Source organism: Telopea speciosissima, chromosome 9, assembly GCF_018873765.1.
Source record: "Telopea speciosissima isolate NSW1024214 ecotype Mountain lineage chromosome 9, Tspe_v1, whole genome shotgun sequence".
In the NCBI taxonomy this organism is placed as follows: Eukaryota; Viridiplantae; Streptophyta; class Magnoliopsida; order Proteales; family Proteaceae; genus Telopea; species Telopea speciosissima.
Genome location: NC_057924.1, coordinates 5,017,507 through 5,030,453, shown reverse-complemented (window position 1 = coordinate 5,030,453; position 12,947 = coordinate 5,017,507). Strand labels below are relative to the sequence as shown.

Genomic DNA, 12,947 nt, shown 5'->3' with positions numbered 1-12,947 from the left:
CCAAACTCTCAAAATGAGATTTTCCCTTTAGCACACCAAAGTAGATGCTACCTTACATGAGCAGTATTTTTTGATAGAATTGAATTCTATTTTCTCATTGCTCATGTGAGGACGGTCTACTTTCATATATTTTTTCATACAATTGAACCTTACTTTCTCATTGCATCACAATATAAGAAAAAAAAAAAAAAACCATATTTTGTGGGACATCTAGTTTATTTATGGTACTAAATTTAACATGTGACTTATTAATCAATTAATCAACCCCATTAAGTTGGGATAAAACTATATTGTTGTTGATATACTTATTCAATCAAATCTCCATCTATCCAATGGTTATAATGATCAAATTGAACATCCACATATTAAGAATGCATGACAAAATAAAATGATACGAGGTTCCCGCCACTGTAGGGGAGGATTATAATATACGCAGTCTTACCCCTGCTATCACAGAAAGGCTGTATCCAGACTCAAACCCATGACCACTGGGTCACATTGGAGCAACCTTACTGTTGCACCAAGGCCCACCCTCTTGTGATTATATAATTCTTACTGTTACATTCCACAAGTTCTTCAATAACCAAATCAAATTTGGAGCTCGAACCAGACACATTCTTCAGAATTCTGATGCGCTTGTAACTAGAAAAAGCTGGATCCCCTGTTTCTCTTCTACATGTTCTCCACCCCATATATCCGAGTGGGGTGAATGTTCTTCACGTACGTGAACACTCCCTGCACTCCATAAATCCTAAATCGTTAAAAACTGAAATCAGAACCGCTGGTGGAAGCTGCAGCAGAAAAGACTATTGAGTGCTATAAACAAAAGGTATAAAGGAAAAGAAAAAAAGAAAAAGAGAAAAGAGAAAAAGAAAAGAGACTTCATAGAGATTCTCATACACCACTCTTCAAGATTTCACTTTAATGATTCTGCATTCCTTCTTTGAACTTCCAAAAAATCTCAAACCTTGCATGAGAAACCATGAAAATTTTGATGACACTGAAGTCTCTAATGGCAATGGTTTCTCTCTTCACCACTAGACCCATATCAGAAACTAAATCCTATTCTTCTTCTTGGTTTCTCACATTTCCTCTGCTATTCCTTCCCTTCTTGAATTCCATTGTTGCACAATCAAGCCTTTGCAGAACCTCTTGTGGCGATATTCCTATCAATTACCCTTTCGGCATTGACGATGGCTGTGGAAGCCCATACTATCGACACCTCCTTGTCTGCTCTGCAACAGGAAAACTTGAACTAAGAACACCATCAGGGAGATACCCAGTTCAGAATCTAAGCTATTCTGATCCCCACATTGTGGTTTCTGATCCTTTCATGTGGAATTGCGAAGATGGAGATAATTTCCGCCCAACAAGGGCGTTTAGCCTCGACACAAGCACACCCTTCACCCTTTCCACTCAGAATAACTATCTCTTCTTCAATTGCAGCGAAGATGATGTAATCATAGAGCCCAAGACAAGCTTTTGCGAAAGATTCCCAGAACGGTGTGACTCTTCTTGCGACAGTTCGAGCTATCTCTGCCGAAACTTACCTGATTGTCCTTCGGCATTGAACGGAAGGGGTTCTTGCTGTTCTTACTATCCAAAGGCGACAGAGTCTCTGAGGCTTATGCTGCAGTACTGCGCATCTTATACCAGCGTGTATTGGAGAAGTGTGGGAGCAGTTCCTCCTTATGACCAGATCCCTGCGTATGGAGTTCGTGTCAATTTTGATATTCCTGTGACGACCCGTTGTCTTCTATGTCAAGATAAATCCAGGGGTGGAGGAACTTGTGGGTTTGATACTCAGTTGCAGAGTTTCTCGTGTCTCTGTGAAGGAGGAAATAGCACTACTTACTGTACAGGTATTAAATGTTTCAAATCTACAATGGTTTTAATGGATGATCAATTTTTAGTAAAAATGATTTGGGTCTTGTTCAGAACCAATGCAACATTTCCATTTACTGGATTTTGTGCTGTCAATGCAGATCGTGGTGTTTCAGGGCAGAACTCTAAGATAAGGGTAATTGCAGGTGAGATGTCACTGGGGATTTTCTGTATTCTAAAATGCTGAAAGCTCTGATTTTTAATGTTCTAATGGCTGTGTTATTGCAGGCACTACGACAGCAGTTTCCATTGTTGGGGTGGGGGTCGGAGCTGCTATATGGCTTTTTAAAAAAGTAAGAGCTAAAGCGCCTGTAACATGTGGTGTTCAGAGTAATGAAAATAGGCTCTTCTGAAGTTAAACTACACACCTTTCAGAGCTAAAGCGCCTGTAACATGTGTTCTGAGTATTGAAAATAGGCTCTTCTGAAGTTAAACTATACACTTTTTTGTAATTGCTTCATACTACAATTCCTATTTTGTTCAATGATCTCAAATGGAAAACCAAATTCTTTGAGCATTTATTGTCTCTCAAATTCTAAGCGTTGAATTCTGTTGTTGCTAAACATTAATCATATGTATCACATTCAACTATTTTCCAGTTCATCATAAACCTGATTGGTTTTAAGTCATTCTAACGGATCCCTGTGCAAATCCAATTTTTCCCCCTGTTCAGCAGCAAACAAGAAGAGGAGGTTAGTTGGTTAATGATCAAATCTGGTCCAAAATTTAGGGAGAGGCTGCGATGGGGAGGGCAGTGAGTCATTTCTTTAGGAGGTGGGAGAGAGAATTCAGGCTCCAACGCCGCCATTAGAGGGTCTAGAGAAGGGGTCATATTGTACACAGTTTTACCCCTGCTTTCGCAGAAACATTGTTGGCCATTTGGTCACAATAGAACAACCTTACCGTTGCACTAAGGCCCGCCCTCTATACAAACACACCTTTAAAAATAAAAACCCAAGCCTCAAGCTGTCCTGGCAAATCCCCGGAATTGGTCTGAAAAACCTTTGAATAGGCTATCCTACCAATTCAGTTGGGATTGATCTGATATGAATCAGCCGGAATTGGGATCGGCCGATATGGATCATTGAATGCACGGATCCGATCCGATTTTTAAATCCCTCTCTCAACGCGAAGTATCTCATGTAGTCACTCACATGACGAACTAGCTAACTGGCATGTCATACCCACCAGGGTGTTTGCTCCTACTTCTGCAACGCTTCATTGAATGTCAAAAACATGTCAAACAGATCCATGCCCTCATAATCACCCACGGCCACCTCCACTTCAATCCCTCTTGGCAAAATTCGGACTTAAAATGGATAAGCACTCTTCTCTACAACACCTTAATCAGAGCCCATCTCAACCTAGGAGACCCTCGCAAGGCCATTATCCTCTACACCCATATGCTTGCCCACCAAGCCCCACCAAACGATCATACCTTCCCTTCCCTCATCAAGGCTGTCTCTTCCTTGCCCTCCTTGGCTTCCGTCACAGGCAGGCCCATTCACACACAAGTCATCAGGCGCGGCTTATCGCTCGACCCGTTTATACAGACCTCCTTTGTCAGCTTCTACGCCCAACTTGGCGATCTTTCCAATGCCCGCCATGTATTTGAAGAAATTACCAGACCGTGCATTGTCGCCTTCAATTCTATGCTTGACGCCCTTGGCAAGAACGGCGATATGGGTTCTGCTCTTGAGCTGTTCCAAAGCATGCCTCAGAGAGATATAGTTTCATGGACCAGTATCATCAATGGGTTTGGGAAGAATGGGTACTACCGAAAGTCAATTTGGTATTTCGAGAAGATGATGGTGCATGAAGATGTAATGGAAGGCCTTGTGAAACCCAATGAGTCTACTTTCGTCAGTGTCCTCTCTTCATGTGCCAGTTCGGATCAAGGAGGAGCACTTAGTCAAGGGAAGCAGATCCATGGGTACATTATCAGGAGTGAGACTGAAGTGACAGTATTTCTGGGAACGGCACTGGTATCCATGTATGGTAAGACAGGGTGTTTGGCAAGTGCTCTTAGAGTCTTCAACGGAATGGTAATGAAAGGGGTGTGCACATGGAACGCAATGATCTCTTCGTTGGCTTCTAATGGTAGAGAGAAAGAGGCTCTGAACATGTTTGATAAGATGAGGCAGGAGGGTCTGCAACCAAATAAGGTAACATTCGTGACAGTGCTGACTGCTTGCGCTCGTGCCCAACTCGTCGATTTGGGTTTGGAATTCTTTCAGTCGATGCAACATGAATACCGGGTTCATCCGAGGATGGAGCACTACGGCTGCGTGGTCGATCTATTGGGCAGGGCAGGGCGTCTGGAAGCGGCGGCTGATTTCATTAGGGGTATGCCTTTTGAGGCTGATGCTACTGTTTTGGGGGCTCTTCTGGGTGCCTGCAAGGTTCACGGAGCCGTTGCTTTGGCGACTGAAGTAGGGAGAAGGTTAATCGAATTGCAGCCACGACACTGTGGTAGATACGTGGTCTTGTCCAATATTTATGCTGGCGCAGGAAGATGGGGCCATGCTTCTGCGCTGAGGAAAGCCATGATTGAGGGTGGAATTAGGAAGATTCCAGCGTATAGTTGGCTTGATTCCTAGTGAATAACCATTACGTTCTTTGCAATTGGATTTGAGTCTATTTTATTGACTGAAAATGTGATATCGACCTAGAATACATATCCAACGCTGCCTACATTTCGGGATTCTGGTTTTCGGTGCAATGTTCATGTTCTACAACGGTGAATATCAAGAGATGGTTTGGTACGAACCAAATCATGCAAGATTTTATTTTTGGCTGACCCTTTCAGTTCACACAAAACAAACATACGATGCTTCAAACAACAAAAGAATTTTCCAAAGCCATCCATCATAATCTTCTATTTGGAGTAGTTTAACTAATTAGAAGCTATTCGTGGCAATAAGCACATCTTCAGTATCTCCATTCCGAGACATGTTGCTAATACTCTTTGAGCCTCACCTTCTAACGTTCATTGGCACATTCCAGATCCAAGTCTTGAGCTCCAAATTGCTGTTAGTAGTGCACTCCACCCTTCCTTCTTTACCATATCAACGCTTCTAATCAAAACAATTAATGTAGAACAATGTTTACCCAGAAAAGAGACCCTCAAAGGCCTCCTATAGTAGCTTGGATAAACTAGTGTAAGAGGATTCAGTCCACCATTTATAACCAAATATTCTATTTGGGTTTAATGATCTTTAATGAAACATCCCCTGATTCTGCTGATGCCAAATTGCATAGATTTGCAATATCCCTTTTAACCAACACTAAATCTTATTTCTTTAGTATGAGTTCACCAGAGATAAGGATATGACCAATTATTCTAAATAAAAAAAAGGTTACAGTGGTGGGAATCTTACCCCATTTTGCAGAGAGACTGTTTCCCGACTCGAACATGCAACCAATTGATCGCAAAGAAACAACCTTACCGTTGCACCAAGGTCCATCCTTTACAAATAGAATATAGTGCCAATAATATGCATTATTTTGACAGTCTCATTCTAGTTTATCACATCTTGGATGCACTTCCAAAGAAACGACCGATATTTTGGCAAGGGGTAATTTCCAAAACTATTTCCACGGGAAAGCCCTGAGGAAGTAGCACAGCCGCACAGGTTGGTCTCCTGGCAAGCTTATTGAAACCTTGTTTGGTTGTAAGACCTCCAGTACGACTAAAAGTGCAAAGCTAGCTATCCAGATCAAAATGGGATGAAAAATTAATATGGAATCAAAGACAAAGGAGGGGAACAAAGAATTGAGAAGTGGAAGAATCCAGTCCTTGTTAGAGGTAAAGAGATCTGCCACTCTGTTAATATGAGGTCTCCTTATCACATTGGAATGCACTTTGTAGTCTTCAATGTAAGGTATCAGAGGATCCAATCAAACATGCATACCAGTCCCACAACCTACATGCAGGCAATCCCATTTTCTTTTGACACCTTTATTGCTCTACTTAGATCCTTCCAACAAAACCAGGTTATGGTCGTGCAAACTTCCCAGACCTAAACCTTCCATTGACTTGGGCATGCACATAGATTGCCAAGCTATAGGGCAAATTGCCTTTTATGACAAGTTATTGCTTCATGTTCATTTCCTTGTGAGCATCTCTTATGGTTGCTAGTGATACTGTAAAGAGAAACATTATCCCTCAAGAGGGTTCCCACAGCTAATTTTTGAGATTAGATCGATCACTTGTTGGAACAAAGACTTTCTATAACTTACCAAATTACAGGAATAAAGTATTCAAAGCAAAATCACAATTTCAACATAGCACAAGCTTTTACAGTCTCTTTCTCAGGTGGTAACTGCTGGCACCCCTCTCGTAGAAGTTGAAAAGTGTTTGTCAAGGTAATTGACTGTAGAATGCAAATATTTGTTATTGGCATTCAGACATGACTTTGCAATCTCTATCAATTTGGAGCATATTGGTACTATTTCTTGATTTGCCTGCCAAAAAATGCAATGCCATTGGGGGAAAAAATGAGAACAATGAATTATCTGCAGGAATTCCTACCAGAGAAGGAAAGAATATCTATGGGTACATAATTATTGTCTAGACATGATCACAAAGTTCTGCATCTCACATAGAGCAGAAGGATTTACCCAAAAAAGAAAAAATTAGAGAGAAGGAAACCAACTTCTCCACTTGTCCATTAAATACAAAGTAGTTGGGACCCAACATTCACTATGAACCATCAGTTAAATGTACAAACTCACACCAGCCATAATATCAATAGGACCCAGTTTCCCTTCATCATGAATCTCTTCAACCATAGGATCTGACCCTTTGGTTGGACTGGGGAAGGGTTTTTTCGGCCTCATACAATAGGTAGCGAGAGTTAATTATGAACCTAGAATCCGATCATACCGTCACATCACCAATTGGTGAAGAGGCATGGAAGAAGGAAAACTTAATCCTTATCAATAATTTCTTATTTTGGATGGACTTGCATATAATTTTCAACCACCCAAGAGAATGGAGTTTAACTGGACAGCTATGATTACTGGCATGTTGGGTTCCAACCAAGATGCATGTGTCATATGTGCCTTTTCAGAAAGCGTATAGGGCTCCATTTCTTCCCATTTTGACAGAGTAGAATGCAAAACCTACATCATAAGTTCAAATAATACTACTAGCAACAAGAAACCTACTATGAAGGACGATATGATGCAGTTGCAAGCTTCAAGTGCCAAACTTCCTCGAGCAGCCTTGGTGCAAGCATTGGGTGTTAGCTCAGAATAGAGAAAGTTCATAGTAAGGAGTCTTAGAATAATTGTAATAGGTCCACATATTGATACTTACCTGGTTTGGCTCCTGTTTTACTTCATCAACCAGGTTCTGAACAACAGAACCGGAGAAAGAGAGAAGTTCTTGGTAATAGGATGGCTCAGAGAAAAATAATAGGTCATTCCCCACAACCTGGATAAGGTGATAGACAGAGATATCATGAGCCATGAGAAGTATAAGCAAGCAGTGAGTAACAGAAAATTCTTTACATTGGGAGCTTGTAGTACATGCTCAAAATTCCAAACAATCAATGGAAAGAGAATCATTCAGTTTGTATATACCAGTGTGTTCAATGGATGAATTATTCTCACAGCAGGTTGGTTGACAATTCTAGGTTCTAGGCATACCTACTTTGCATGCTTTAATTAAAATAAACTATTAGACATAGACAAGGTTAGATAACAATAGTACCTCCCTACTGTTAGCATGGTACGGGAGCTTATGTTGGGATAGTGTTGTAGATAGACAAACGACTGCACAGAATGTCCTGATCCTCAATCTTGGAGTTATCCTACAAATTTTGAGAAACATTAAGTCAATACTGAAATATAGGAGGTACAAGTATCAACACCAAAAGATGCAATGCTAGTCTCACCATGATTGAGAACTAATTTTGGATAATACATTCCTTGGGATGTAAGTGGCTCCACATTCAGGATTAGCTTCATAATACAAGAAAACATCAGAGAAAAACAAGGAAACATGACAAACAGTGATCTAGCATGCAGAAACAATTAGGATAATTAAAACTGTTTATATGATAAGAAATGAAAATCTACAAAAAATGCTGCATTCATCCCTTGAGTCCTTAAATTCCATTTTTCAGCGCTTGCAAAATCTGACACCAAATGTCCCTCTTGGCTTCTAAATCCCCAAAACCCTCTCCTCTATGTAACATAGTAGGAAATTAATGGATTATAATTATGCTGTATCAGAGGAAAACTTTAAGCTGACTCATTACTTCATATGGTATTGAAAGACCATGACACAGAGCTGTACTTAGAATTCTTCATTATATTCAGTCGTCATGTTTATGCAATTTAATTGTGATTGCTGGATGTAAGAGAATCATTGGAAAGTGAAGAATCATAACTTTCCATCAGCGGAACACCCATCTCAGACATTTTTCTTTCAGGTTTAATTTGCTGTCACTATGTTGGTGACATATGATTTTTGTAACCATGTATTACTTCTGCCACATGGCAATGATTATGGGGCTGAAATTTTGTACAGGTAGATCCTAGGTCTCTCAGTCATATGTCAAGTTTCAGCCCCATCAAAATTGGCCATGTGCCAAAACAAACATTAAAAAATGGGAGAGGGATACACACACTGCCCGCGAGAGGTAAGCTAGCGGGCAGCACCAATGGGGGTGTGGGACAGGGCATCAAACAGGAGGGGCAGGGGGTCATTTCAAAGGGGGGAGAGAGAGAGACACAGCGGGTGGTAGCTTGTGGTATGCGGGCGGTGTGCCCAGCCTTTTCCCTTAAAAAATAAAGCACTACAAAGAGGGTGCATGGACTACAAGGAAGGTATGTCATTATTATTGAATCTGCAGCTGAATTTGACATATGTCCAATCCAGACTATTCCCTAGGTATCCAACGGTCAGATTTGCCACATCACTTTTCCACATGGCAGAATCATGGTGACAATGCTCAAGATCAAGTTTTAACCCTTTTTTTTTGGAATACCCAAGTGTATAGCCTCTTTCTATTCCTTTAAAAAAATGTGAAAATGTCATTTCTTTTCCTATACGGGATTTGGGTTCTTCGTGCTTCTTTTGTATCTAGTAGTTTTCCTTCCTCCAATAAAAATTCTGTTGTTCAATTAAAAAATTTCATTCTTCCCAATATTTCCTTTTTATTTTAATGCTTTTTAGTGATACAACCCCTTTTTCCAAGGCAATGTTTCCATCAACACCAAGAGGGTGAGGTAATAGACAACTGAGAATCTTTTGGACTATTGCCTGAGCTACCAATGGAAACGTCCATAGCAGATAATGCCAGTCAACATGGCGACGTAAAAGATATGGATGGGATAGGAACTTTACATGTGCCAGCTTAGATAGAACTCACAAGACACAGTGTCCACCTCTCTCTCTCTCTCACTCTCTTGCTCACATGCAATGAAGGCATGTGTGTTGTTAAAATCCCACACACATACCCAAAAAAAAAAAAAAGAGAAGAAGAAGAAACCCCTGATCCAACATTATTTCACACTAGTACAAGTGCTATCTTTTTCAAAGTAGTGCCACAAAAATAAATAATATTCTTGGTATGAAGGAAACTAAGCATCCAATATGTTAGCACAACATGAATAAACATCTAGTAGATCATAATATCTCAGCTTAGATTGAATGAATTTTTGAAATAGTTGAATAACCTGGAATCAGAATCAAGAGACTGCATAATTTCCTTACTGAGGAGAGAATTCCATCTAGGTCAACTGGTGTTCGGCCTAAACAAGGAAATAAGCCAATTTAGCTATCAATGCCTCTAAGAATGAATATGTTGATCATAAACAAACAGATAATGAGCTCTGTGAAACAAATAAAGTTGCAAAATATGACTGAGCATAAACAAATTGCAAATTTAATGGTATAAAGTTCAAAATGGTAATAAGAAACTCTGAACATTATAATGCAGAGCCCTAACTAAACCTTGCTTGTTACCCTGGTTTATAGATTCCTATGGAGCCAAGAATTCTAGGGGAGATTTTGGTATACTATCTTTAAAGGAAATGAGCAGTTTTTCTATAGGCAACATTCGAAATTTCTAGAGAAATTTGTCAAGATTAGCAAAATATTTCACTTTACCTGGGGTCAAAATGTGACAAAATTGGGAAAATTACTGAGATTGCCAAAATTTTGAGCGAAACCCATTGACATCGGCAAAATATTTCTGTTTCGCCAGTATTCAAAATCACCCTTAAGTCAAAATTTCAAACATTACCTACAGGTCATATAAGGATGTTTCTTATGTATTGCATCCTTTCCTAGAGACATGGAGGGAAAACAGGGACACTTTAACAATCCAACGAACAGGTGGCCAACTGGGTTTGCCAAACGTGCAGTGTCATTGGATTGGCCACATTATCGTGCCATTAGCCATGGCAGATATATATCCTAGTATCCTACACCATTCATGGGAAGTTACCTTCGAATACTAATAATGAAATTTCAGAAATATACTAATGAAAAGGAAAGAAAAAACTATCCCTTTTTTAAGTGCATTTATTGATATTATGAAGATGCACATACATGTGAATAACATAGAAACAAAACACAGCCTTATGTCACGGCCCTAGATCTTACTAAGCAACCGCATGACACTTAGCACTCACTCTAGCACTAAGTCAGCCTTTCACCAACTCTAGCAAGGGACTTGGGAAGAGAACTTAGAGAACACTAGAGAGACTTTGAAAGAATGCACTTGAATTGCTTGAAAGCTTTTAGTACAAGACTTGATAGCTTGCTTGCTTGATTGGGTGGTTGGTTGGTTGATTGGTTGTGCCTTAGCCAAATGAGGCCACCTCTATTTATAGGCACCCCAACTTACAATGTATGGTTAGGATTTGTACAAGTGTTCTCCATCCAATGGTGGAGAACTTTCTAGCCTAAGGAACTAGAATTTTCCCACCTCCTTTGTGGAGGATTCTAGCTCTTTGGAGAACTCTAGAATTGTCCTCCTTCCTTAGATATTTACAAAGCTTTTCTAGAAGCTTCTCTAGAAACTTCCTTGACCATCTTTGTTTCTAGAGGTTCTAGAACATATCTAGATTCTCTTCTAGTGTAGAGAGTTCTAGGCCATGGACTAGGTCTTAGCCCAATGTCTAAGTCCATGGGCTTGCAAGTTAGGCCCGTGGGCCTTTGTTGGGCGGGCCGTGACACTTAGCCCTCTTAAATCAACCGACTTCAACAGATTCCGAAAGCAGTTTATTCCCCTTTCGTGGCAGAGAAGTATTGGGATCAAAATCGTGCAATAGGAAATGTGAGAAAAATACAAAGAATAGCCTAATTTGCCGGATGAGGCCTGCAGGTAACAAGTCACCTTGTTAAAGAGAAGTTTGACCCAATGTTCATTATTGGGTGAAAAACTCCTCTCATAGTCATTGGCATCTTGCTAATATCATTGATCAATATAGAAACTTAATTATAGGGATAGGAAGATTTGCATGCTGAGGCAGGTATCTGTGCAATTGTAACCATTAAGCTCTCAAAGCCAATTAATCAAGGTTACCTACATGTTTACTATTCAATAATTTGTATGATGTCCAATAATGAACAATTGAGAACATTTCAAGAAGACTTGAATTTCAGTTATTTATCAATAAAATATCTAGTACAAATCAGTTATTTATCAATAGAAATATCGAGTACACATCAGTGATGGATCTAACCGTTAGTTACTTCCAAACTTTGTAAACAACTGATTGTTGAATCAATTAGCCCATCTGTATGAGAAACTAATCCACCTAATAAAGCAACCTGAAATTTCGGAAACAAGGTATTGTTAGTGAGGATAGATGCTCTGATTAGGTGGACTATAACAGAAAATATGGAAGAAAATAGGGGAAATATTACCTCTGCAGTTTCAAGATAAAGATTCATCTGCCTGATGATAATTGAAATTGATGGTATTGTAACTTCACTAAACGCTATGCAAGATTTTAAAAAACTGATATGTTTTTTAGCGTCTTTCATAGCTTTAACTGCTAGGTAATTGCTGGAGTGCACAAGGGTTTCCTGCCAGTGGAGGGAAGTCTTAGATGAGGAATTCCTAAGGAGGAGAAAAAGAAGGGGGGGGGGGGGGTTGGTATGCAATAACAAAGACATCAAAGCATATCACTACCTCTAGACATTCTTAATCCTATGATACAGAAAGCATGACATGCTGTTGGAATGAAAAAGATGAAAAAACCTGGATGTTCACAAATTTAGAGAAACACAACATAAAAAGATACAAATATTCGAACGATAGTTGACCACTAGATCTTTTTCCTTCGTCCTTTAAAATTTACCTTCCAAGTGCGAAAAACATAATCATAAGTTTGGGACTTTGGGTCTTCTGCTTGAAATGCATAACCTGATCATAAAAGTGTGTATGAGGTGTCAACATCCCCTAGAAACCTTTTATCCCAAATGGAATCGGAGATGAGGATGTTGAGATGGATGAGTGGTAAAATTAGGAAGGACAAAGTAAGGAATGAACATATTAGAGCTGAATTGGGAGTAGCTCTGAGCCTCTGATACATGATAAGCTATGAGAAAGTTGTTTGAGGTGGCATGGCCATGTTCAATGGAAACCTTTGGATGCTCCAGTACGGAGGAGTGATTTGATTCAGATTGAAGGAATTAAAAGAGTCAAGGGCAGACCTAAAATGACCCTAGGAGAAGTGGTGAGGAAAGACATGCATAGCTTAGGGCCATAGGCCTTGTATCAAGTATGACTTCGAGGGCAAGGATCCATGTAGCTGACCCCATTTAGTTGGGATAAGGCCGAGTTGTTGTTGTTGTTGCAGCTAGAAGCATTAAGCAGTCAGCCCAGTTATTAGCTGTCTGCCTTATAAACTGTCCATTAGAAAATTGTAAGTCCATCTTTATAGAAGTAAAGCTTTGTAAGTTTTAAATCCACAAGTACTTTGGGAATGATAAGAGCAAATGATGCTTTTTATTGATTACGAAAGCTTTTACGGAGAAATTGAATGGTTGAAAAACCATTCTGATACATAAAATACTTAAACCTCAATATTAT

At 39.7% G+C, this 12,947-nt stretch overlaps 4 protein-coding genes across 5 annotated transcripts in view; 2 read left to right on the top strand and 2 right to left on the bottom strand.

Moving 5' to 3' along the window:
* Window positions 1–9,301, bottom strand: part of LOC122639660 (splicing factor, suppressor of white-apricot homolog) — a 29,538-nt gene extending 20,237 nt beyond the window's left edge. The window contains exon 1 of the mRNA XM_043832546.1: window positions 9,286–9,301. The gene's annotated coding sequence lies outside the window, so the exon portion shown is untranslated. The remainder of the gene's footprint in view (window positions 1–9,285) is intronic.
* Window positions 907–2,240, top strand: LOC122639664. The gene is made up of 3 exons (XM_043832555.1): window positions 907–1,862; window positions 1,986–2,030; window positions 2,113–2,240. The coding sequence occupies exons 1-3, from the start codon at window positions 983–985 to the stop codon at window positions 2,235–2,237; spliced, it is 1,050 nt and encodes a 349-aa protein (XP_043688490.1). The 5' UTR covers window positions 907–982; the 3' UTR covers window positions 2,238–2,240.
* Window positions 3,018–4,526, top strand: LOC122639663 (putative pentatricopeptide repeat-containing protein At1g10330). Its single transcript, XM_043832554.1, has one exon. It carries the CDS (start codon window positions 3,060–3,062, stop codon window positions 4,482–4,484), a length of 1,425 nt encoding a protein of 474 aa, XP_043688489.1. The 5' UTR covers window positions 3,018–3,059; the 3' UTR covers window positions 4,485–4,526.
* The window catches only part of LOC122639659 (VPS35 endosomal protein-sorting factor-like), a 51,836-nt gene continuing 44,988 nt past the window's right edge, over window positions 6,100–12,947 (bottom strand). The window contains exons 16-24 of one of the 2 annotated variants that reach the window (XM_043832543.1): window positions 11,777–11,938; window positions 11,593–11,680; window positions 10,480–10,482; window positions 9,577–9,651; window positions 7,788–7,854; window positions 7,604–7,703; window positions 7,208–7,324; window positions 7,057–7,113; window positions 6,100–6,351 (exon numbers count right to left, since the gene is read on the bottom strand). In XM_043832543.1, the coding sequence (XP_043688478.1) occupies window positions 6,199–6,351; window positions 7,057–7,113; window positions 7,208–7,324; window positions 7,604–7,703; window positions 7,788–7,854; window positions 9,577–9,651; window positions 10,480–10,482; window positions 11,593–11,680; window positions 11,777–11,938 (822 nt within the window). In that variant the 3' untranslated portion in view covers window positions 6,100–6,198. The remainder of the gene's footprint in view (window positions 6,352–7,056; window positions 7,114–7,207; window positions 7,325–7,603; window positions 7,704–7,787; window positions 7,855–9,576; window positions 9,652–10,479; window positions 10,483–11,592; window positions 11,681–11,776; window positions 11,939–12,947) is intronic. The other variant, XM_043832544.1, reaches the window with a different exon arrangement.